The sequence below is a fragment of the Erithacus rubecula genome, assembly GCF_903797595.1.
Source record: "Erithacus rubecula genome assembly, chromosome: 28".
NCBI lineage: Eukaryota > Metazoa > Chordata > Aves > Passeriformes > Muscicapidae > Erithacus > Erithacus rubecula.
In genome coordinates this window covers 1,475,470-1,500,399 of record NC_136680.1, presented here as the reverse complement: position 1 = coordinate 1,500,399, position 24,930 = coordinate 1,475,470, and the positions used below count along the sequence as shown (strand labels likewise).

The 24,930-nt window shown below is 46.1% G+C and overlaps 1 protein-coding gene and 1 long non-coding RNA gene across 3 annotated transcripts in view; one reads left to right on the top strand and one right to left on the bottom strand.

Annotated features, from left to right (window-relative positions):
• UPF1 (UPF1 RNA helicase and ATPase) overlaps nucleotides 1-14,281 on the bottom strand; it is a 32,098-nt gene extending 17,817 nt beyond the window's left edge. The window contains exons 1-9 of one of the 2 annotated variants that reach the window (XM_079328122.1): nucleotides 14,042-14,281; nucleotides 5,864-6,006; nucleotides 5,491-5,580; nucleotides 3,581-3,748; nucleotides 2,264-2,444; nucleotides 1,683-1,844; nucleotides 1,050-1,134; nucleotides 822-920; nucleotides 505-622 (exon numbers count right to left, since the gene is read on the bottom strand). In XM_079328122.1, coding sequence (XP_079184248.1) covers nucleotides 505-622; nucleotides 822-920; nucleotides 1,050-1,134; nucleotides 1,683-1,844; nucleotides 2,264-2,444; nucleotides 3,581-3,748; nucleotides 5,491-5,580; nucleotides 5,864-6,006; nucleotides 14,042-14,266 — 1,271 coding nt within the window. In that variant the 5' untranslated portion in view covers nucleotides 14,267-14,281. The remainder of the gene's footprint in view (nucleotides 1-504; nucleotides 623-821; nucleotides 921-1,049; nucleotides 1,135-1,682; nucleotides 1,845-2,263; nucleotides 2,445-3,580; nucleotides 3,749-5,490; nucleotides 5,581-5,863; nucleotides 6,007-14,041) is intronic. The other variant, XM_079328123.1, reaches the window with a different exon arrangement.
• A 3,575-nt stretch (nucleotides 14,282-17,856) lies between these two features.
• On the top strand, nucleotides 17,857-24,094 carry LOC306813317. Its single transcript, XR_013776970.1, has 3 exons — nucleotides 17,857-17,967; nucleotides 19,229-19,347; nucleotides 22,754-24,094. It is a non-coding gene; the product is annotated as an uncharacterized lncRNA (long non-coding RNA).
• The last annotated feature ends 836 nt before the right edge of the window (nucleotides 24,095-24,930 follow it).

The window sequence follows — 24,930 nt, the reverse complement described above, 5'->3', positions numbered from 1 at the left end:
TGAGGTGCAAGAACCTGTGAGAGGAATTTAGGTGCAGGATTTGAAATAAATTTGCAGCCACAATGAATAAAATAATAGGATAAGAGGAGATAATAATAATAGGATATACTACTAATAGGAAATTCTAATAATAGAATAAGAATCACCTCCTGTCTTACCCAACACAGACTTGGCTGAAGCCTGTGGGCCCCACAACCAATTTTTGATATTTTAACTGTTTAAAACAATTTCAGGATGCTGAAAATTGTTATAAAATTGTTTTTCTTCTTATGCTTCAAGTATTATTAAAAGATAAGGTAAATTTTCTATCTCTGATGTCTAAAAATGAGAAAAATTGGCTATTTATGACATTAATTCAATTTCTAACCTCTCTGACCCACTGAGATTTCTGATGGGCGATGCCAAAGCAAGAATTATTTTTTTTTTAAATTCAGAAACAGAGTGAAAGCAAAGAAGCAAAATCCCCAGTGAGTGCTTGCAGAGCCTGCCCAGGTGCCTCAGTACCTGTCAAAGGAAGTGGATTTCCAGACAAAATCCACCTGGAAGTTGTGGGTGACCTCCACAGGGGCTCCCACGCTGCTCCTCAGCTCGATGGCAATCTCATCACCATAATCTGTAGAACCTCGTTAAGTAGTAATTGCCAGCAAAAATTTGAATTTTATTCTCCCCAATTTTGGTGATTTTCTTCAGCACAGTTTTCCTCTCCCCAACCCTGCTAGATTTTTGAATTAGCAGAGAATTATTTCTGGATGTAATTAATGATTTGTTGATGATTCCAGCCTGGGGCTGGCCCTGCTGGGGGGTTTTCAAGCAAAGGATACTGTCAGGAACTTTGATCACATGCCCAATTCCTTTCCAGAGAGGGGCCAGGTCTCCCTTGTACCTCAGGCAGATCTCATCTCCCTGCATGAGGCGCATGTCTGCAAAGAAAAGGGAAATAAAAAACTCCAACAACCACAAAAAACTTCCAGGCCGACCCTCAGGGTGCTCTGATTTTATTCAGAAGGAAGAAAAAAACCCCAAAAACTTGAAAAAGAGACAATGCTTACCTGAATCAGTCTTTGGCAAAGTGAAATAAGCAATTCTCTTCTTGTTCAAGCCCAGGTCCCACCTGACTGTGATGTTATCTTGGGTCTGAAGGGAAAAAAAAACAACATCTATTATTGTCTTGAGCTGTTTGGCAACCACCACAGCCCTGTGCTCCCAAAAAAACTTGCTGGTTTAATGTCACCAAAAATCTGAATGCTATTTATTCACAGCACCTGCAGGAGGTGAATTCTGTCCTGATTCATGATGAGAAAACAAGCCCTGCTCAGCAGCTGTGCAATTCTCCCCCAGTTCAAACACAAATATTTCCAGGAGCTCCCAGAACTCCCTGCCAGGGACCTGCTGCTGCTGAGGGGAGCAGAAAGCTGCAGTTCTGGGGGAGAAGGTGCTTTTTTGGAAAGAAAAACTTTTAAAGGTGAGTTCCCAAGTGTTTCAAGCTCTAAAAACCTCTCACTGTGAGGATTTTGTTCTCCTCTCACTGCTGATATCCCAGTGCTGCTGCACCACAGCAATTCAAATTTATTTGATATATTTATTCAAATTCAATTTATTTATTTCACTCCAGGTTTCCTTTTGTGCTGTGATTCCATGTTTAACCCCAGGCAAATCAAAAAGGCAAATCTCCCACATTTTACCTGAGATTCTTTGAGTTTCTTGTCATAATCTGCCTCAAGTTTGACCAGAGGACCAAAGATATTTTGGTATTGATAAGCATCTTCATATCTAAGCAGGACATGCTGGGGTTCCTCATCAACACCAGGTTTTTCCAAGTCCTCAAGGGTTGCAGATGGATTCTCCTGGAAATGAAAGCAGAGATGTTTGGTTTCAAAGACTGAAATATAAAAAATAACAGCAGGACTGATAAAATTGTGTTTTACTGATACAGGGAGTGATAAAAAGTGGAACCACCTTTAAAACTACACCAGGGCATTACAAATCACATTAAAGGCAGTTTAAATCACAAAGAATAAACAAAAACCTCTCATAGCTGAATGAAACAACAATTCCCATGAAGCAGAAATATTTGGAAATCTTGATACGAGCAAGAAAATTTTTTTCACCTTGTTGAAGCTCCCAACAATTTCCTAAATCCTTTGCCACCACACTATTTAAACCTCGTGTGATTTCTACCTTACAGAATTCCCTAAAAAAAAAAAATCTTCCAAAAACCTTCAGAATTGAGTAAAATAAATAAAAAAAAAAGTGGAGGCTGTACCTTCCAGAGCTCCTCCAGCTTGTTGATCTGCTGGGCTGTGATCTGACGGGCACGGAGCTGCTCCTGCTCTGAGGGAATCTTCACCAGCCACGAGAGGAAGCAACGGTCCTGGATCAGGGGCTGCCACTGGGAACTGTCCCAGTTGATGTCCTTCAAGCTGCTCTGGCTGGCACATGGCTGTCTGCAACAAGCACAACACAACCAGCTTAGGGAGTGAGAGAGGAAAAAGGTGTGCAGGGTGAAAATGAAGTTGGTGTGGTCTTGAAATGGCTGAGAAAACAGGGTGAATCTAAGTAAAACTGGTGGGGAAAGTGAGAAGGGTTGTTTGGAGAATTGAAGATGTATTTCAAATATTAATGTGATACCTTTGGAGGTTAATAATAATATAATCCGTTGATTGTGCACACAGTGATCATAAGATGAGGGTATTTCCCAAATAGAAATGCAATTTCTATTGGCAAACACACAGTGCCAGAACTCAAACACACACCATTATAAATTTTCAGTTCTGACTGAACCTGTCAGAACAATTTCTGATTTATTGTGACCTCAAATGATCCTGTGAGCTGAGAGAAAAACACCCTGAGTGAGAGTCACTGTTCCATGGCTCCAGAGTGACTTCCTGAACTGAGCTGTGGCTCCTCCAAAAACAGAGGGGAAAAACACCTTTCTTCCATTAAGGAATGCAGAATTCAGGAAAAAATACTTTTCTAGAAGTATTCTTTTCTGAAAGAACTAAAATGTTTGGCCAGAACAGAATTTCCTTTGCTGCATTATCCATCTGACCCCTGAACTCTGCACAACCACCTGAAGGTGGCAAACCAGAACACGAAACATATTTTTTTTACAAAACTAATTAATTTTGAAATGAAATTCAACTGTTTTTATGAAATAAAATGAAGATGAAAGCAAGGTTAAAGAATGAAAGTGAGCCTGTCAAAACAATTTCTCATTTATTGTGACCTCAAATGATTCTGAGAGAAAAACACTCTGAGTGAGAGTCACTGTTCCACGGCTCCAGAGCGACTTCCTGAACTGAGCTGTGGCTCCTCCAAAGCCCAAAAACAGAGGGAAAACCACCTTTCTTCCATTAAGGAATATAAAATTCAGGAAAAACACTTTTCTACAGAACTAAGAAGTTTGGCCAGATCACAATTTCCTTTGCTGAAGGAAAAACGGTGGCAAACCAGAACGCGACACGCTTTTTTTTTTTTTTTTTTAACCAAAATGAAATGGTGAAACGAAATGAAACCATTTTTTGAGATGAAATGAAGATGAAATCAAGGTTGAAGAATGAGATGGAGCAGGAGGGCTCACCTGCACAGCAGCACCACCACAGAGTCAGCCTTGGCAGGGATGAAACCCAGCAGGAAGACGTTGCGACAGCCGCAGTTGTAGCATTCCAGCACCGTCTCTCCCAAGGGCCCGTCCTTGTGCAGAGTCACCTCCTTGCACTTGGCTCTCACCAGGTGATTCACAATGTGGCTGGCAGCAAACAGCACAGATTTAGAGCAGTTTCACAGTTAAATCACTTTGAATTTTAATTTGATGCCGTTGATATTAAATGGATTTAATAAGTCTGTTTATCGCGGTAGTGTTGGAGCGTGAAAGAAGAGAGTGAGTTCATCAGAGAGAGGACAAAATAAAAGAATTAAAACATTTAGAGAAATTAAAACCTTCAGAGAAATCAAAACCTTCAGAGAAATCAAAACCTTCAGAGAAATCAAAACCTTCAGAGAAATCAAAACCTTCAGATGCATTAAAATATATAAAATATATAAGATCTTTATATAAATTAATAAATACATTAAGGAGACATGAGAGAGGTGTAAGCTTTAGTTTTAAGTTGAAGTAAAAATGTTTTAAGTGCCTTAAAGAGCAAAAGCCTTAGAATCTGGTGTAAAAAACAAGTTTCAAAAACAAGCTGCAGTGAGAGCTCAGAAACACAGTTCTAGATATCAGTGTAGAAAACAAACTTGAAAAAGCAGCTCAAAACCAGTTCTAGACATAACAAAAATTCAGTAAGAATGTTTTTTCAGATAGAACAGATATATGTGGAACTTATACATAAACTTTTGTATTATAGAACCAGAAAAAGTTTAGAAGAAACCTTCAGGTTTGTGGTTTTGGCTCATTGGGTAATTTGTAAATAAAAATTTGTGTATTGGAGTGAGAGCTCTCACTCCCTCTCTCTTCCTCCTCCACCATCATCATCACTACCACCACATGAAAGAAAATAAAGAACAAGAAGAAGAAAAGGACAGAGGATGAAGAAAAGGACAGGAGAAGAAAAAAAGGACAGGAGAAGAAGAAAGAGAAGAACAGGAGAAGAAGAAAAGCACAGGAGAAGAAGAAAAGGGCAGAAGAAGAAGAAAAAGAACAGGAGAAGAAGAAAAGGGCAGGAGAAGAAGAAAAGCACAGGAGAAGAAGAAAAGCACAGGAGAAGAAGAAAAGGGCAGGAGAAGAAGAAAAGGGCAGGAGAAGAAGAAAAGGAGAAGAAGAAAAGGGCAGGAGAAGAAGAAAAGGTCAGGAGAAGAAGAAAAGGGCAGAGAAGAAGAAAAGGACAGTGAGAAGAAGAAAAGGGCAGGAGAAGAAGAAAAGGGCAGGAGAAGAAGAAAAGGACAGGAGAAGAAGAAAAGGACAGGAGAAGAAGAAAGAAAAGAACAGGAGAAGAAGAAAAGGGCAGGAGAAGAAGAAAGAAAAGAACAGGAGAAGAAGAAAAGGGCAGGAGAAGAAGAAAGAAAAGAACAGGAGAAGAAGAAAAGGGCAGGAGAAGAAGAAAGGGGCAGAAAAAGAAAAGGGCAGGAGAAGAAGAAAAGGGCAGAAAAAGAAAAGGGCAGGAGAAGAAGAAAAGCACATTTGAAGAAGAAAAGCACATTTGAAGAAAAGCACATTTGAAGAAGAAAAGCACAGGAAAAGGAGGAGCAGGAGCCTCTGCCCCTGCTCAGACTCTGTCCCAGGCTGTCCCCTGCCCCTTCCCAGGACCTTGCACCAGGAGCTGCCTTTGTTCTATTTGGGATTCTGGGCTGAGAGTTTTCAGCACTTTGGACTCTCTGAGACTGATGTGACTTTACAAGAAACAACTTCCCAGCAGCCAACAACAGCTCTGCCCTTTTGAAGAGTTGAACCCAAGACCCAACAGTTCCATGCTCAGTGCATGGTGCTGAGTGTGAAGGAGGAAATGGGTACAAAAGTGACATTTTTATTTCCATGGTTTCATCATTTACCTGCCAGAGGTGTTCCCACGCCCGTTGCAGAACCATTTCTTGCTGGTGTTGCAGTAAACCACACAGGCAGGGTCATGGATTCCACAATAACTGCAATCCCAGAGGGAAAACCATGAAATTATTGATTATTGAACAGAGGAAAATCCAAACACAAGCTCTAACTCCACTTACAGGGCACAAAAATAAGGGGAAGTGGAAATTAGGGAATGACAGTGCTGGGAGAAGAATCAAAGGAGCCAAATTTCTGTTGTGAGGCACAAATATTTTATAAATTCCCATCACTGGGAGGGGTTGAGCCTGGGATTTATACCCCAGGGAGCTGGTGAGAAATGGAGCTGTTCCCAAAATCCCCTTTTCCCTGTGCAATCCCCACCTGCAGGCATGCACAGGCAGGTCCTTGGTGTAATAAGTGTCCTCCTCATCCTCCTCAAAGTTGAGCTCTGCCAGGAGCTGGCTGGTTTTGGCCACGTTCTCATCCACAGCTCCATTCTGCAGGATCCCATCAGGACCATTCACCTGCAAATTTGGGGGTGCACAGCCAAAAAAATAAAAAAATCAACCTCAAAAAAACCTTCACAGGGAAATGCTGCCAGGAGCAGGAACACACCCATTATATAAGCAAGATTTGCTTCACCAGCTCCTGTTTTTTCCAGGATTATTTTAACTCCAATTGATAAGTTGGAATCAAGTTCCCAGGAGGAGATTGTTTTCCTGCAGGTTGGATTTTTCCATTCAACCCCACAATCAATACTTGCTCCATCACCTCCTGTTTCACAGGATTATTTCAATTCCAACTGATAAGCAGGAAAACAAGGAGATTGCTGTTCTGCAGTTACATTTTTCCACAGCCTTACATAAGAAAATTCCATTTCAACAATCCCAGCAGCTGTTTTCTCAGCCTTCTTTTTATTCCAGGGATCTGCCTGAAAACAGGAATTTTACTGTACAGAATTTTCCTGTGTCCAAAATCATGGAATTCTGCAACATTTGGTGCTGCCTCAGCAACTTTCCCACCCCCAGCCTTTCTCCTGATTAAAGAAACTCCATTTTTGGGCATTTTTACCACCAGGAGGTGTGGATGTCACACTGGGATTTTGGCATGGTCACTGCAGGTGTTGCCCCTTGGGATTCCTGGTTTAATTTCTCCAGCCTTGAAAGGATTTAGAACCTCAATATTGAGTTGGGAAAAACCCCCAAACTTGGTTTATTCTCTGTCTTCTTTAGCCAAGATCTCACCCAAAGATGAACTGGGATAAGTTTATCCTGATCCATGTTGATTTTGAGTGAAAAATGTGGGAAAGGAGGCACCAAAGTGATTGGAATATTCACAGCACATCTGAGGGGAGTGCTGGGGTCATTTCCCTATCAAAGGGATAATTCACACCTCCCAGTGTTTGCAAAGTTAAGAATTATTTATCAATTTTAACCAAATAGGTCAAAAATCACTCAAGGCTTTTGTCTATTAACACAGTATTTTAACAACTTAATGTAATTTATCTGGGAGGTGCAACTTAATTCTGACAGAACTAAGAACACAAAACCTTTAGTAAAAGAAATTTTAAATCAGAAGTTCCTCTCTTCAAGCTGTAATGAACTAAGAACACAAAACCTTTAGTAAAAGAAATTTTAAATCAGAAGTTCCTCTCTTCAAGCTGTAATGAAGCAGCTCAGCTGATTTCTCATTAAAAATTTAACAGCCAATTGCAAGCAATGAGTTCAACTCCAAACTTCCCATCAGGACCTGCCCTCAAAGCTTCATTTCCAGCTCTGCAAATGAAATGAGGAGTATTTAAATGAAAGAAATAAATAAGTTGATTTTTTTTTATTGGTGTTATCTGCAAGATCTGCCTTTTAATAGAAACAATCAGGCCAGAGGAAGTGAATGGGTAAAAGGGAAAAGTGGAAAAAGGAATCAAACCCCACTGAAGGAGCAGCAGCACAACCCCATTACTGGGATGAGGGCAAATCCCATCACCTGAATAAATAAATAACCACCTGAAATATTGATAAAACCATTTTATAAAAGGTAAATTAGAGCTGATTGTGGCACAGCTGGAATTCCAAACCCTGGAGTTGGAATTCCTTACAAGCATTCCCAGGCACTTCTATCCCACAGTGCATTATTTTTAAGATTTAAATATATTTTTGTGTGCTCATAAAAAACTGTTTTTAAAAAAAAAGCAGCAAAGTTTGGGTTTGTTTGGGGGTTTCTGAAGGCAGGAAAGTCAGAAATATCAAAGCTGTGCTGTCCCAGCCCTGGGGAGGAGCAGTGATGTCACCTGTGAAATGCTGCCCCAGCTGATAAATAAACACCCACCTGAAATATCTATTTCCAATTGAAAAAAAACATTTTATAAATTAGAGCTGATTGTGATACAGGTGGAATTCCAAAACCTGGAGTTTAGCTGAACTCCTTACAAGCATTCTGAGGTGCTTCTACCCACAGTGCATTACTTTAGGATTTAAACACATTTTTGCGTGCTCATAAAAAACGGTTTTTTAAAAAAAGCAGCAAAGTTTGGGTTTGTTTGGGGGTTTCTGAAGGCAGGAAAGTCAGAAATATCAAAGCTGTGCTGTCCCTGTCACCTGTGCCATCTGCCCCAGCCCCAGGCAGCTGCCATGAGGAAGGGATTGCTGCAAACCCTCTGTGATCTCTGTGCACTGCAATAAAAACCTGGCAGCTCTGCTGGCAGGGGGGCCACGGATCTCTTTGAAAAAGAAAAAAATAATAAATGTTGGCTGCAACTTCTGGCACGGCGAGTTTGGCAGCTCTGGGATGAGCTGAGGTGCCACTAAACTACTCCCAAAAAACTCCTGGGGCATTGCTGCCTCAAAATATTCACTGGAGAATGAGGGCAAGGGGAGAAATCAGGGGGGCTGTGCCTGCACCCCTGGAGTGCCCAAGGATAACCTGGATGGGCTTTGGGATGGGATTTGATGGGATTTAAGCTCCTTCCAACCCAAACCACTCTGGGATTCCCTGATGCCAAGGACAGGGTGACAGGATGGTGTTAGCCAGGATTGCAGGGGCTGCAGGAGAGGAATTTGGGATGAGGGATGGAGGGACAGGACACAGGGAATGGCTCCAAACTGGGAAAGGGGAATCTGGGTGGATTATTGGGAATTGTTCCCTGGGAGGATTCAAAGCCAGAGTAGAAAGAGAAACTCCAGGGAGAGCTGAGAGCCTGGAAGATGCTCCAGGAGAGCTGGAGAGGGATTTGGGGCAGGACACAGGGAATGGCTCCAAACTGGGAAAGGGAATCTGGGTGGGATATTGGAAAGGAATTGCTGATTGGGATTTCTGAGGTGCTGGGATGGAATTCCCACAGATTTCCTGGATTGCTGAAGTGCCCAAGGCCAGGCTGGATGGAGCTTGGAACACCCTGGGATAGTGGAAGGTGTCTCTCCCTCTGGGACTTTCACCCTTTAAGGTTTTCCAACCCAAATCATCCTGAGATTCTGCTGCCTGTGAGTGCTGAGCTCAGGGCTACCAGAATATTCCAGCTCCCACAGCCAGCCAGGTGAGCACAGCCCCCCCAGGTGAGCAGAGCCCCCCCAGGTGAGCACAGCCCCCCCAGGTGAGCAGAGCCCCCCCTCAGGTGAGCAGAGCCCCCCCTCAGGTGAGCACAATCTCCCCCCAGGTGAGCAGAGCCCCCTCCAGGTGAGCAGAGCCCCTCCAGGTGAGCAGAGCCCCTCCAGGTGAGCACAGCCCCTCCAGGTGAGCACAGCACCCCCCAGGTGAGCACAATCTCCCCCCAGGTGAGCAGAGCCCCCCCAGGTGAGCACAATCTCCCCCCAGGTGATCAGAGCCCCTCCAGGTGAGCACAGCCCCCCCCAGGTGAGCACAGCCCCCCCAGGTGAGCACAATCTCCCCCCAGGTGAGCAGAGCCCCCCCTCAGGTGAGCACAATCTCCCCCCAGGTGAGCAGAACCCCCCCAGGTAAGCACAGCCCCCTCCAGGTGAGCACAGCCCCCCCAGGTGAGCACAGCCCCCCCAGGTGAGCACAGCCCCCTCCAGGTGAGCACAGCCCCCTCCAGGTGAGCACAGCCTCCCCAGGTGAGCACAGCCCCCTCCAGGTGAGCACAGCCCCCCCCAGGTGAGCACAGCCCCCCCAGGTGAGCAGAGCCCCTCCAGGTGAGCACAGCCCCTCCAGGTGAGCACAGCACCCCCCAGGTGAGCACAGCACCCCCCAGGTGAGCACAGCACCCCCCAGGTGAGCACAGCCCCTCCAGGTGAGCACAGCACCCCCCAGGTGAGCACAGCACCCCCCAGGTGAGCACAGCACCCCCCAGGTGAGCACAATCTCCCCCCAGGTGAGCAGAGCCCCCCAGGTGAGCACAATCTCCCCCCAGGTGATCAGAGCCCCTCCAGGTGAGCAGAGCCCCTCCAGGTGAGCACAGCCCCCCCAGGTGAGCACAATCTCCCCCCAGGTGAGCAGAGCCCCCCCTCAGGTGAGCACAATCTCCCCCCCAGGTGAGCACAGCCCCCCCAGGTGAGCACAGCACCCCCCAGGTGAGCACAGCACCCCCCAGGTGAGCACAGCCCCTCCAGGTGAGCACAGCACCCCCCAGGTGAGCACAGCACCCCCCAGGTGAGCACAGCACCCCCCAGGTGAGCACAATCTCCCCCCAGGTGAGCAGAGCCCCCCCAGGTGAGCACAATCTCCCCCCAGGTGATCAGAGCCCCTCCAGGTGAGCAGAGCCCCTCCAGGTGAGCACAGCCCCCCCAGGTGAGCACAATCTCCCCCCAGGTGAGCAGAGCCCCCCCTCAGGTGAGCACAATCTCCCCCCCAGGTGAGCACAGCCCCCCCAGGTGAGCACAGCCCCCTCCAGGTGAGCACAGCCCCCCCAGGTGATCACAGCCCCCCCCAGGTGAGCACAGCCCCCTCCAGGTGAGCACAGCCCCCCCAGGTGAGCACAGCCCCCCCCAGGTGATCACAGCCCCCCCCCAGGTGAGCACAGCCCCCCCCCCCAGGTGAGCACAGCCCCCCCCCCCCAGGTGAGCACAGCCCCCCCCCCCCAGGTGAGCACAGCCCCCCCCCAGGTGAGCACAGCCCCTCCAGGTGAGCACAGCCCCCCCAGGTGAGCACAGCCCCCCAGGTGAGCACAGCCCCCCCCCAGGTGAGCACAATCCCCCCCAGGTGAGCAGAGCCCCCCCAGGTGAGCAGAGCCCCTCCAGGTGAGCAGAGCCCCCCCAGGTGAGCAGAGCCCCCTCCAGGTGAGCACAGCCCCCTCCAGGTGAGCAGAGCCCCTCCAGGTGAGCAGATCCCCTCAGGTGATCAGAACCCCCCCAGGTGAGCACAGCCCCCCAGGTGATCAGAACCCCCCCAGGTGAGCAGAGCCCCCCCAGGTGAGCAGAGCCCCCCCAGGTGAGCACAGCCCCCCCCCAGGTGAGCACAGCCCCCCCAGGTGAGCACACCTGCAGCCTGCTGTGCTTTCCAGTGCTGCATTTCAACAACTGTCCTGGATTGTGCAGGACAAGCTCTGCACGAGGCTCCAGCCCCCCCTGAGGGATCCCCAAGACCCCCAGCTCAGGGACTGCCCCAGACCCCCCATTTTGGGGAACTGCAGCTGCTCTGGTTGCTGGTTTTGCCCCCAGAGTTTTGCAATTCCCTTTCCCAAGGAGGAAACCGGGGAAAGCCTCGCCCCTGACCGGGACAGACCAGCCTTTGTTAGGGCTGGAAATTAAACCCAGCCTCCCTAAGCTCGACCTAAGAGCTGCCCCAGCCCCTCCAGGGGCTGAGTCAATCCTCACCGAGGGTCCCAACAGCACAATCCCACCCACAGCAGGGAAATAACCAGGCAGGAGTGAGGATGAAACAGAATTTCGGGGTGCTTTGGGGTTGGAAGGACCTTAAAGCCAGCCTGGGATTATTTCCATGGTCCCAAAGTGTCCCTGGACACTTCCAGGGGCAGCCACGGATGTGCTGAGGATTTGAAATTCCTCTTAAAATGCTTCAGGAAAATCAATTCTTATGTTTATTTCGTTCTAGGAAACAATGGAAATAGAATTTTCTGTAGAAAAATCAGCAGGGAATTTGTGCTCTACTGCTGCTTTTTTTTTTTTTGTCAATTGACCACTAATCAATGGTAACACTGTTAAACTATTAATTAAATATATTGGGAAAGGAAGTTCTTTTAGATTCAATCCATCAAATTGGCCTAAAAAAATGAGGTGCCTTGCATTGCTCAACTCATTTTTTTATAAAAACCCCAGAAACAGCAGAGCAGAAGTTTCTACCTCCAATATTCCTCAGCTCTAAACAAAATGATTTCTTTAATTAACTTTCATTATAATCACAAGGCTAATATTTCATTAAGCAAAACCTGATCAGCTTGAGAAATTATTATTTAAGATGCCCCCTTGCCAAAAAAAGAACAACAAACTTCAATTATCTGGTGAGGACAGCAAAACTTTTTGCTCAGAACCTGTTAAAAAACCACTTAATTTCTGATTTTATCAGCCCTGAGCCCGTTGAGAGGGACAGGTCTGAGCAGATCCTGGGGTTTGTTTTATTTCACTCAGGAGGAAACGGGGCCAGTTCCATCTCTGAGAGTCCCTCCTCCCCAAAAATGACATTTTTAACATGAAAATGAGCACCACAAAAGCCTGTAGAAACCGAAAACCACCCTGATTAAAAAGAAAAAAAATCAATATAAAATCCCTTCCTTTAGCCAGGAGACAAAACCAGTACCTGAAGCTGCTCTCCAGAACTTTTATTACTTTTTTTTTTTTTTAACTTTGACTTCAAAGGTTTTTCAAACATGTTTAGACAAAAAAAAAAAAGCCAATTAATAATCCTCTTGTCTGGACTTTCAGCTTATGAGGCTGATTTTGGGGTGGTTTTTCTTCTCCTTGGCCACAAATTCTCTACTGGGAGCTCTGATCACAACCCATTAAAGGTTGAAAATTAAATGTGATTAAAATTCTCTCTTTCATGTATAGTCTGAGTGGTTGAAAAAAAAAATTCTGATCTCTCAATGCCCAAATAATTGGATAAATTCTACCAAATCTAAAGGCTGCAAAAAAAAAAAAAAAAAGAAAATAACCCAACAGCTCTGAGTTTTCAGACTCAGTGACCTGAGCACATCCCTGCTGTCACTGAGAACGTTCAGGTATAAAAAATAATTTAATTTATGCTGGAATAAACCCCCAGGACAGGATAAATCCTGTGGAGCTGGATGTGCTCCCTGCTCCTACTTTGCTGCACTCACAGACAGGTTTTGCAAATAAAAAACCAAAAAAAAACCAACAAATCCGGGATGTTTGGTTTGGTAAAAACTCACCTAAAGTTCTCAATTCCTGTTTAAATTCATCTCTTAACACGTGGGTGATGTGCGAGTATTTAATGGTTAATAATGGGATTTTAGGAGTCTGGGGAGAAATTAAATATTCCAGGATTTTTAAATAGGAAGAAAACGTGGTTGTTTAAAAAAATACAGGAGATTTTTTGGGGGTGTTTTTGTTGTTTACTACGGGCACAGTGAGATTGTTATCTTCATTTGCAGCACTTCTTGGGAAGTGTAATCCTAATTCCACCCCTCCCTACGAGTTGTGAATTGCTACATAAATACAGTTTCACGGTATTTTAAGTACCGACCATCAAGTGTAATAACAAAAAAAAAAAAAAAAAAATAAAACCCTGAAAGTAAAACCTGTTTTTAAGCCACGAGGAACCACAACTCAGAACTTGTCTCAGGCCTGTCCCTGCCACAGAAATAAACCGGCCCAACAACATCGCAGCAAAAAAAAAAAAAGTGGGAATTAAAAAATTAAAAGTTAATATTCACAGCAACAAGAAGAAGAAGAAATTAACGCGTATTTCAACAACAGGAAGTAAAAAAAAAAACCGAATTTCCTCAGCACCCAACTTTCGATAACCAACCACCACCCAAACCTTGCGTTTGTTTTAAGGAGAAATAACCTCAACTAACACGCAGCCTGGTTATTGGGGCTTTTTTCCTGCGTTATCACAACTATCGCAACTCGCCAAGTTTCCCGGCTGGAAGGAAGAACTCGCAGCAATTCCTGCACCGGGGCTGCCCCGAGCCCTTCCCCGGTTCCCGGTCCCCGGTTCGGTTCCCCGGTTCGGTTCCCCGGTTCGGTTCCCCGTTCCCCGGTCCCCGGTTCGGTTCCCCGGTTCGGTTCCCCGGTTCGGTTCCCCGTTTCCCCGGTTTCCCCGGTTCCTCGTTCCCCCGTTCCCTGATTCCCCGGTTTCCCCGGTTCCCCGTTCCCTGATTCCCCGTTCCCTGATTCCCCGGTTCCCCGTTCCCCGGTTCCCTGTTCCCCGTTTCCCGGGTTTCCCCGGTTCCCGTTCCCCGGTTCCCCGGTCCCAGGTTCCCCGTTTCCTCGTTTCCCCGTTCCCTGATTCCCCGTTCCCCGGTTCCCCGTTTCCGGGTTCCCCGTTTCCTGTTCCCCGGTTCCCGGGTTTCCCCGGTCCCCGGTTCCCGTTCCCCGATTCCCCGGTTCCCGTTCCCCGGTTTCCCCGGTTCCCCGTTTCCCCGCTCCCCGGTTCGGTTCCCCGTTCCCCGTTCCCGATTCCCGGTCTCACCTGCGCTTCCAGCGGGCCCGGCGCTCCCGGCCCGGCTCCGGGGGGGCCCTGGGGCTGCGGCGGCCCCGCCTGGCCCGGCCCGGGCGGGGTCTGGGTCTGGCTGGGGAGGGTGAAGTCGGTGAACTCGAACTCGGAGCCCTGCGTGTCCGCGCCCAGCAGCTCGGCCTCCTCCGTGTCCAGGAAGGTGAGGGTCTGCGAGCTGGGGCCGTACGCCTCCACGCTCATGATGGCGGTGGGTTTGGGGGGTTTTTCTTATGTTGGTAGGGAGGTCTTTGAGCCGCCCGCAACCCCACACGCACGGGCCGAGAGGGCCCGGGCCTCCCCCTCAGCGAGCGGCGGGATCCGCCGCGCGCACCAGGCCGCGCGCCCCCCCCACACACAAAAAAACGAACCCGCCGCCGCCGCCGCCGAGCTCGGGCCGGCACCGCCGGGCGGCCCCGGAGCCGACGGGCGGGAGAAGGGGGAAAAGAGCGGGGGCCGCGCCCGAGTGTCCGGCCGGGTCCGAGTGTCCGTCCGGCCGCGGCCGCCGCGCGCCAGGCCCGTGAGCGGTGACGCGGAGCGCGCGCGGGGGACGCGCCGACGGCAGCGCGCGCGCGCGGGAGGGGACGGGCGGGCGGGCGCGGGTGACGCACACGCGGCACGCAGGGCGGCGCGGTCGCTAGGGGGCGCGCTGAGCGGCCCCGTAGCCCTCAGGAGAGGGAGGCGGGGTTTGGTTCTGATTGACGGGTGCGGCAGCCAATGGGGTGTTGACGTGAGGGGAGCAGCAATGCACACGTGGGAAGGAGCGGGGTTTGGGTCTGAGTGATGGGTGTGGCGGCCAATGGGCCATCGAGATAAGGGGTAAGAGGGCGCTGGGGGGTGTCCAGAGTCCCCTGGCGGGGGGGGTGTCCTCCCACACACACGGGGAGGAGCGGTTTTGATTCTGAGTGACAGCTGTAGCAGCCAATGAGGGCGAGGGGTGCGCGCCCCACCCGCCATCGCACACGTTGGCGGGTGGGGCTTAGCTCTGAGTGACAACCAATGTGCTTGATATTAAGTGTGGGCGGGGCCTGGCTCTGAGTGACGGCTGTGGCAGCCAATGGGACAGCGGGATGAGGGGCGGGGGCTGAGGTGATGGAGAGGTCACGGAAATGGATGTGGTGGCCCTGGAGCATTGTGAGGGGCTGAGGTGGTGGACACGTCACTCTGAGGGTGTAACAAGGGGGATGTGGTGGCACTGGACACTTGTGAGGGGCTGAGATGGTGGACACGTCACTCTGAGGGGGATGTGGTGGCACTGGACACTTGTGAGGGACAGGTCACTCTGAGGGGCACAGGTCACTCTATGGGTTACAGGTCACTCTGAAGGGGATGTGATGGCACTGGACAGGTCACTCTGAGGGGCACAGGTCCCTCTGAAGGGGACAGGTCACTCTGAGGGGCACAGGTCACTCTGTGGGTTACAGGTCACTCTGAGGGGCACAGGTCACTCTGAAGGGGATGTGATGGCACTGGACAGGTCACTCTGAGGGGCACAGGTCACTCTCAGGGGCACAGGTCACTCTGAAGGGGATGTGATGGCACTGGACAGGTCACTCTGAGGGGCACAGGTCACTCTGAGGGGGATGTGCTGGACCCTCGTGAGGGGATGGGGGGCTGTGCTGGGTGACCCTGTGGTGACAATGGTGTCACTTCATCCCCTGTGCCACCACGAGCTGCCAGCTCTGCCTGTTCCCATTGGAACTGCCAGGAGGGACACGGGGGGAATTAAGGATGAGAATGAGGGAATTACAGTAATACCTGCTGCAGCTGTAATTCCTGTACACCTGTGACACCCCACAGCCCTGAGTGAAAGCTCTGAGTGTGCTCAGGTCCACATTTCTACCTTTAAATAAACAAAAAAAATCGGATTTACCCTCATTCCATTAGAACAACACACAATCCATCCCTTTTAAGAGAACTCCTGTGTGTTGGGAAAAGCTGGATATTCAATCCCTCTTCCCTACCAAGTTAAAATGAAATATGTATCTTCTCTTATAAATAACTTTGATTTTATGTTCTTGCCCAGCTTGAAACAACATGCAGCAGATCTGCAGCTGAAGGGATGGAGATTGGAAAACAACCTTGTCCTGGGAATATTGTACAGCAAAAGGAGGGCAAAAAACAAGTCCAGAAAACACAGGAGTCACCACTTCTGCAGAATTAATCTTATTTTTAAACTTTGGAGTAGAATAAACTGTTCAGACCCAAGCATAACAGGGAGAAAGTGTGAAATAACACTGAAGGATGAAAGTGGAACCAGAGGAGGGGGAAAAACTAAAAAGTACAAGAAGTACAAAGCCAGGTGGCTGCCTGCTACAAACACTTTTATTTATTCATAAACACAACACTCTGCAAACATTTGGCTGCCTGACAGAACCCTGAAAATCCTTGGAAAGGGATCAGAGCTGTTCCTGTCCCTGCCACAGCTCAGGGAAAGTGTCTCCCGTGCCAGCAGGAGGTGGCTTTGTCCCCTCGGGGTGGCCCTGGGGACACTTTGGTGCTGCTGTCTAAGGTGCTGAAGCTGGGAAAGCAAACTGGTTCTTACTGGTTTATACTGGAGGCTGAAATTCTCTTTATTCACAGAGCACAGGCACGTGGATTTTATGATCATTTTGCTTCATGGCAGCGCTGCAAACTCTGGGGGCCACTTGGAAGCTTTGAAGGGTAAAATGGATCCACAGCCAGGCTGCAGAGCTCCCAGACTGGATTTTTTTGGGGTGTTTTATTCGAGTTTTCTCCCTCAAGCTGTGACTCACTGGGCTTGACTTGCTGAGCAGCCAATATGGAATTGAAAGAGGCAAAAACTGGCACAATTCCCTGCAAACAATGCCGAGTTTCCCATTTCCTTGCAGATCGAGAGCTGGAATTCACAGCAAAAAGAGAGAGACCAACCAGCACAGAACCACAGGAAGAGAAGAAACGTGAGCAAATTGATATTTCCAAAGATATTTTCTCCTTCCAGGAGGTGAAAAACGCAGGTGATGATGTCGAGGTGACAAACCCAGAGGTGTTGGGAGCGCTGGGACAATTCCCAACCTTGGCAATAAGGAGAGGCTGATTTGAAATTCCAAAACCCGGCAGCTCTGGGATTTGCTGGTATTAAATCCTCCTCCAGTCAGAGGGGAAAGCAGGGATTGGATGGGATTGATCTCTGCAGGAATTCCCAACCATGGAGATAAAGCTGTGACGTGAGGGGGGTGCAGCCAATGGAGCCCAGCCTGGCCAAAAAAAACGGGGGGGAAATGGGATATTTTTATTTTGGGATGGAATAATTCGGGTTAGGGGGAGCTGAGGGTGGGGAGCTCCTCACCTACAGCAATAATTAAATAGATTAATCACTTTATCCCCCCCTCCTTGCTCCCTTCACAGATTTTTATTTAATGCTTAGGGAGCTTAGAGTGTTTAAAAATGAGAATTTCAGGGTGGTTTTAAATCCCATCCATTCCCATGGTAGGGACACCTCCCACTATCCCAGGTTGTTCCAGCCTGTCCCTGGACAGGGATGGGAAATCCACACCCAATCTCTTCCAGTACCTTTTATAATAAAGAATTTCATCCAAATTCTCCCTTTTATATCTCTGGTTTTTTATTTTTTTTCTTCCCTTTCTCCTTCAAACAAATCCTAAATGAAAATCCCTTAAAATCTGATTTATTTCACCACACCTGAATACCAATATATGAAAGAACAACAAAAAAAATCTGTTTTTTATTTTAAATAAAAAATTCTCCGTGCTGACAAAACTCAACAAAATATTTTAATTTTTTTTAAAAGTCTGACTCCATAGGGAAAAAAAAATGAGTTTTTCCATTGCAGCTGGGTGATTTCTCCTGAGTCACCACGAGAGGGACACAGAAGGAAACAAAAAGAGCTGGGAAATAAAAAAAAATCCAAGGAACAACTCGAGGTGGGATCATAGCAACACATTTCCCTTTTGTTTGGTAATTTCTGCATTCCCTCCATCCCATAAAATCCTAAAATTAAAAAAAAAAAATCTTCACAGCTAACAGGATGAGAATGTGAATTGTTAAAATGGGGATTTTTTTTTTTTCCCCAGAATTTTCTCATTTTCCATCATTTTTTTTCCCTTTAGGACAGGCAGAGATTTTTATTTTGTTCCATCCCAACTCCTGCAGCAACAAATCCCTCAGGATTTTGTGGGTTTGGGGAGGAATTTTTGTTTATTCCCAGGGAATTTTCATTTATGATGTAAATGTCAGGAAATCCCAAATCCTATCAAATTCCTGCATGGAACAAATGGCCCATAAAAGCTCCTGGAGTAAATATTGAATATTTCCTGGGCTCTTGTGGAATTCAAAATCCCAGTTCTGGCTGGGAATTAATGCAGAGTGGATTTTTAAATATCTGCACTGGATTCATCTTTAATGTCAGCAAAGCTTCACTCCCAGCCCATAAAATGCATAAAATGGGCATAAAATGAAAATAGGAGGAAAAAAATTCCTTATTGTAAAATTATTATTATTATCATCATTATTTAAAATTATTTATTATTGTCATATTAATGTTATTAAATAATTTAAATTTATTTAAATATTTAAAATTTTATATAGATTTCTGTGAGAGCATTTTACCATTGAAATGTCCTTTGAGTGCTGGGACACAGATTGGTCATATTTGTATAAATTAAAATATATTTTTATATATATTAATATGTAACTGTTTTATATTTATGTTTCTTTACTATTATATCTCTATATTTTAATCACTTTATATCTTTGTGCTGTTGTATATTTTCCTATTTATTTTGATATTTTTATACTTTCATATTTATTGATTTATGGATTTGTGTAACTCTGTTTTATATCTCTGTACAATCATATTTCTATATTTTAATAATTTTATTTTTATATCTCTATACTATTGTGTTTTCCTATTTATTATTATTTATCTATACTTTTATATTTATTTTTATATTTTTACCAAGCCCTTTAATGCCCAGAATATTTTCACAAACTAAAAAAACATCCCCAAAATGTGTTAGTAAATAAATGCAAGAATTTCTTTAAATTGCCAGAAATTTTACTGCAACAGGAAATGCAAATCCAGCTGGAGAAAATCCACACAAAATCATTTTAATAATGATCATTTTTTTCCTTTTATCCTTCAGCAAATTGTGATAAATCTGATTAATTCTGATTTACCTGCAGGTTTAATTGGGGATAAATATTCCCAGAACAGATCACAGGGATGGAACTCCATGAAGGAAAAAGATTTTGACCAAAATCCTGAGATTTGGAATGAAGAAAGTTCTTAGAAATTAAAGATGGTGAGTGACATGAAAAGATAACAGATTATAAATGTAAGAAATAATTACAGATAATAAAAGATGACCAATAATAACAGATAACAGCAGGAGGTGAAAAGCAGGAAATGGAACTTAGTGCTCCAAATGGACACTAAAAATAAATAAATACAATTAAAATATTCCAAGAATTTGGAATTTAATATCAAAATAAGCATTCAAAATGCTGAGTTTCAGTAGGAAACTTGAAATTCTTCCCTTCAAAAATGTGTTAAAATTCCCTTTCCTTGGAAAGAGCTGAACCAGCAGGGCAGGAACTGGATCATGGAATTAATGTGGGGAAAAAACCAAATCTTTTTATGGACACAACTTGTGGCTTTTATACTTTTTAACTGCAGCATTACCATGTGAAATTAAAACTGAGAAAAAAGAAATAAATGCTGAAATTCCTGAATTTATTCAAGATTTTTTTTTTAAAGCTGCTTGTTAAAAATCCTCCATTTCCAAAGGGGCATCAACACCTCTTGGAATTAAAAAAAAAATTAAATAAAAAAATTAAAAAAAAAAAAAAAAAGAAAATTCTCCAAAGCAGATGTTGTTGGAGCTGAGTTTAAAAACAAAATGTGGAGTTCTTGATGGGCTCCAAAGTGTCCCTGTTTGTTGGGATTGCTGGCAGCTTTCCTGGGCAGATGGAGGTGATTGTGCAGTAATGGAAAATGCAGAAATGCAGCTTCCCACAGGGCTGGGCTTTTTTTTTTTTTTTTTTGGTTCCCCAAACCAGGGAAATGGGGCATTTTCAGCTTATCCCATGGAAATTGGGGAATGGGAGCAGTTCCTGCAGGTTTTTTGGGTGGTGAGAGATGATTGGAGTGATTTTTAAACCTGAGGTTGGATTTGCATTTGGATTTTTTGGAAAAAAAAATCACTGAAAAATCAGGGATTTTGGAGTGCCAGCCTGGTTTATTTTTTTTTTTCTGTGTTTTTTGGGGTAAGGGAATAACATATTTCCATTTTCTGTATAGAGAATAAATCCTCCTGAAGAAATCCTTCTTTCCTGCTGTGGGAGAAATCTTAATTTGGCTCTTAATGATGAAATAATGTAAGGAATCACTAATTGGGGTTTGCCTGAAGGTCCCCACACATTTGGCCACACCAGGACTTGCAGGAGAGTTCCAGGACCAAACACCCTCACCCAAAAAACCCTGAAACAGGAAAATTCCATTTTCAGGCCTCCATCCCTGAAGAATTTCCCTTTTCAACCCCTTTTGATCTTTAATTTTTCAGCTTGGCCTTATCTTTTCCTTGCAAAGTTTGGAAACCAGGGAGTGTAAAGCCATTTCTGCTTCCACACCTCTAAGGAAAAGCTGGTGATATTTCATCAAATTGATGTTTATTTTTAATTTTTGCTGGAATAAAAATCAAATCCAGGATGGAGGGAACCCAGAAGTTTCTTGCCATGGTGGAAAGCCTTGCAAGGAGCTGTGTTTGCCATGGCTGGGGGGTGGTTGAAGGAAGGGGAAGGAATGTTTTCCTTGCAGAATTTTGTGGATTTCAGGAGGAATCCAGCCAGGGCTGCCCTCAGGCTCTGAATGCTCCCAGTGTAGTTTTTGTGAGGCCTTCCCAGAAATCAGGAGCTCCTTGGAAATGAACCCAGGAATGTCATCAAACAGCCTGGGGTGAGATCAAGGGGGGCTGTGGGCTCCCAAATTCTCCCCCATTCCCATTCCATGATGGCAGCAGCACCTCCCACAGAGGGGTCCTGCACCCTGGAGCTGTCCCCAGGGATGGGCTGTCCCTTGGCCAGCCAGGAGCACTTTGCCCTTTTTCCCTTTCTCCTCCCAGCCCAAAGTGCTGCTGCTGCTCCTGGCAGTGCCTCAGGATCGTGCTGGAAACACCTCAGGAGCTCCCTGAGCTGGGCCAGCTGTGCTGGGAGAGCAGCAGAGTTCCACTGGGACAGACTGGGAGCACTGGGAGAGCTCTGGGAATTCAGAGATGAGGAGTTTTTCCCCAGGATTCACATTGCAGAGGATTCCACAGGTGCTGGGGGGGAGTTGCTGGGTCTGTGGCAGCACAGCAAAGCCATGGGGGAGTCTGGAAACTCTGGAAACTCTGGAAACTCTGGAAACTCTGGAAACTCTGGAAACTCTGCACTGGGGCTGTTTGTGCTAAAAACAGCACCACTGGCCTTGATTTATGAACAAACAGGAGTTTGCAAATGGCTTTGGGAGCCTGGTCCAGAAATCCATGAGCCTGATGTCATATGGAGAGGGCCCAGAACACAGAATTATTTTTATGGAGTTGTTAGCAAGTGTTATTAAAAAAAATTAAATGTTCAGTTGGAATTTTTTTTTTTTTTTTTTTTTTTGGTTATAGGATGAGGGCAGAGCAAAAAGTCCTGGAATGGATGTGGACAAGACATTCCAGTTTTAGGCCACTCTTCCTGGCTCCAGATGAGAGCTGGAAGAAGAGGGGATTGCAAAAGGGGATGTGAGGGAGGTCTGGAGAGCAATAATTTTAAACAGCAATTCAGCCATGATGTCATTTCAGCTGAAAAATAATGTTCAAGTTTGGGCAAGAGGAGCCCGGGGCCAGCAGCCAGGGTGGGGAGGAACTGCAGCAAAATGGAAAGTCCAAAGTGTGGAAGGTCATGATGGAAAAGCAAATGAAAATATCCCTGAGGAAAGGTGGATTAAAAAAAGGTGGAATTTTCTGGGAGGGTGAGGATTCCAAGGAGATGGAGGGGAGGAAGATGTTAAAACCCTGGAGAGGGTTTTCACTCTTCTCTCTGGAGGTCAGAAGTCAAATTTTGGGGGAGCTGGAGGTCAGGAGCAGCCTGAAGGGTTGTTGTGAGCCCAGGCTGTGATCCCAGAGTGACCCTGAGGTCTTCTCCTGGGATTTGAACCCAAATCCAGCCAAAATCTGCATCCACCTCCTTGCTGAGGAAGCCAAAAGGCTGAAACAACCAAGGGATGTTGTTCCAGTGGATTTGGACATCAAAACCATCATCCAAAAACTGCTTTGGGGGGTTTCTCTCTCATGGGCTGCAATGGAGGATCACCCTCAGGCCAAGCTGTGGGATTTAAAAATGTAAAACTCTGTGGAGTTTTAAATAAATTCCCTCTCATTCAGCCATAAAAAGCTGAGGCTCAGTCAGCCTTGGCTAAAACCTTGCACATTTTGTCCTTTTTTTTTGTTCCCTGTTCCACCACAAACCTCACCTAGGGAAAAAATCCCACCAAAGCCAGCAGAGGAAGGGGCACCTGCAGCTGGAAATGACACAAAGCTCCTGTTGTAGGAGCAGATTTAGGACTTGGATCTCCTCAGGAGCAGCTTCTCTTCCCTCTGTGCTGGGAGCCAGCAATGAGCTCAGGCTCTCAGATCAGGTTTTGCTGAGTCTACAGGCCTGCATTTGTTCATTCCTCTTTTCCAGAAGTTCTCCTCTCCAAGCCATGCCTGGATATTTGATTTCCTTGGGAAATCTCAGCCCTCTCTGCAGCTTTTGCTGCTTTTTGTCTCCTGGGCCAGCTGAAAAGTTGCTTTTGTCATTCCCATTTCTCCACCTGAGGCGTGGGGTTCCTGGAACTGTGGGAGCTTTTTCCTGGAAGAAATGGTAGAGACCAGAATGGTTTGTGCAGAAAGCACTCCAAGGCTGAAAAGATGTCCTGGAATTCAGGGAGAGCTCCTGGAATTCTGTCTCCTGGTGGGTTTTTCCTGCCTGTTGAGCTCACACCCAACGTGCTCTGGCTCAGGGAAGAACCTGACCCTGTGCTGGCCAGAAGGAATTGGGATTTGATGGAGGGAACACTGCAGAAATGCAGAGGATTGTTCTGGTTTCCATCTGGAATTCCAATTAAGGCAATTTGGGACCATCAGAAGCAGGCCAGGGCTGTGCCCTTGCAGTTTTTGGGTGGGAAGAGCAGTTCAGATGGAGCAAGGAGTCAGGATCTCTCCACAGCCCATGATGCTGAGAATTATTCTGGCCACAGAGCAGGTTTGCTTTGCCCTTGAGGTTGTTTTTCAGCTCTGGGTGGGGTTGGGAGAAGCCACTGCCAGCCCTCTCCAGATCTCTGGGGCTGAGATTTTTCTGGAAAACTCCAGAGGTTTGGATCAGTCTCCATCCTCCTTCTTTCTGGAGAGCTTCCCACCCCTTGTGAGCCTGCACACGCTGATTTTCCATTTCTCTGGAAGTGACAAAAAGCCCCAAAACAAGCCCAGAGCTGGGATGATGCTGAATTTTCCTCTGAGCTCATCGAGGATGTCCAAAGCAGCACCATTTGCAGATGGGGCCAAGAATCTGTAATGTCTCAAAGCTGAGCAAAATAAAATGTGTGTGAGAGAAGAGATGGGTGATAAGGGGAGCTCAGGGAAAAAAAAATGGATTTGGGAGCCAGTGCTTGTCCCAATGAGGGGGTGAAATGAGCATTTCCACGAGTGCAGCTGTTTGTTTGAACCTCTTGAATGAATTCTTTTGATTGTTAATTAATTACCTTCAGGAAGGAGCTGCAGCTCCAGACTGAGAAGATTCTCCTGCATGGAAGTGTATCCCACTGTTCCCCAACTGCTCCAGGTTTTTATTTCTGCAAATTCCTCTTTTTCTTATTTGGAAATTCATCTTTTATGTTGGAAGAAATCTTTCTTTGGAAAGAGAGACAAAGTTCTCCTGTTCCTGCTGCTGTCCTTCCCCACACCCAGAGCATCTCTGGGTTCATCCTGCTCACAGCCAGGATTATTTTTGCTGGAAAACCTCTGGGATGTCTCAGGAAATCCCTGGGAAGGGTGAGGAGCTGCACACCAGGGTCTGTGCTCAGCCCCCAGGAGCTGAACCCTTCTGTGCTCAGGATTTTTGGAGCAATTCCCAAAGGAATTCAGAGCAGGTTTTTTTGGAAGAAAAGTTCCCTCTGGTTTGTTGGGGGTGAAATATCAGCTGGAAGGGGGGACAGGCAAACAGGATGGAGACAAAGCTCTGCTCCACCACCCCCAGAAGAGGAAGAATTTCATAATAAATCCATTTTCTTATTCCAGATCCTCATTTGGCTAAAGGATAACGAGACCACTTCAAAGAACAACATGGAAAATTTGCTGGTTTTTCCTCTCCCCCTCTTTTCTTTGTGTTCTCTACAAATCTCCTGATTCCATAGCAAAAAAAAAAAAACACCTATCCTGGAGAATTCTCATTGTAATTCAGAAAGGTTTTCTCCCCCATTTTCCTGTATAAAAAAAAAGCCCTTTTTCCTCACACAAGTGTTAAATAACTCCTATTAAAACCAAATTTAAGTGAATTTAATCTCTTCCTTAGACAAGACAGACAATATTCCATCCAACATTCAATTTATTTCCCCTTTTTTCTCTGTCCCACTCACTCTTTCCAGTTGGGAGAAAGGGAATTAACACACAGTGATCGATCCTTTCTTCCTCTCCTTACAACTTAAATCTCATTTCCAGCAGGGAAAAGGTTTCTGTCTCCTGCCAAGAGCTGGCTGCAAAATCATTTGTACAGAGCACCTCTTTGATCACTGGTGTCCTGAAAGGACCTGATTGCTGGGTTTGCCTCTTTCCAGCTGTTAAATTCTCCCAGATATCTTCCTGCTGGATTTGTTGAGGGGTTTT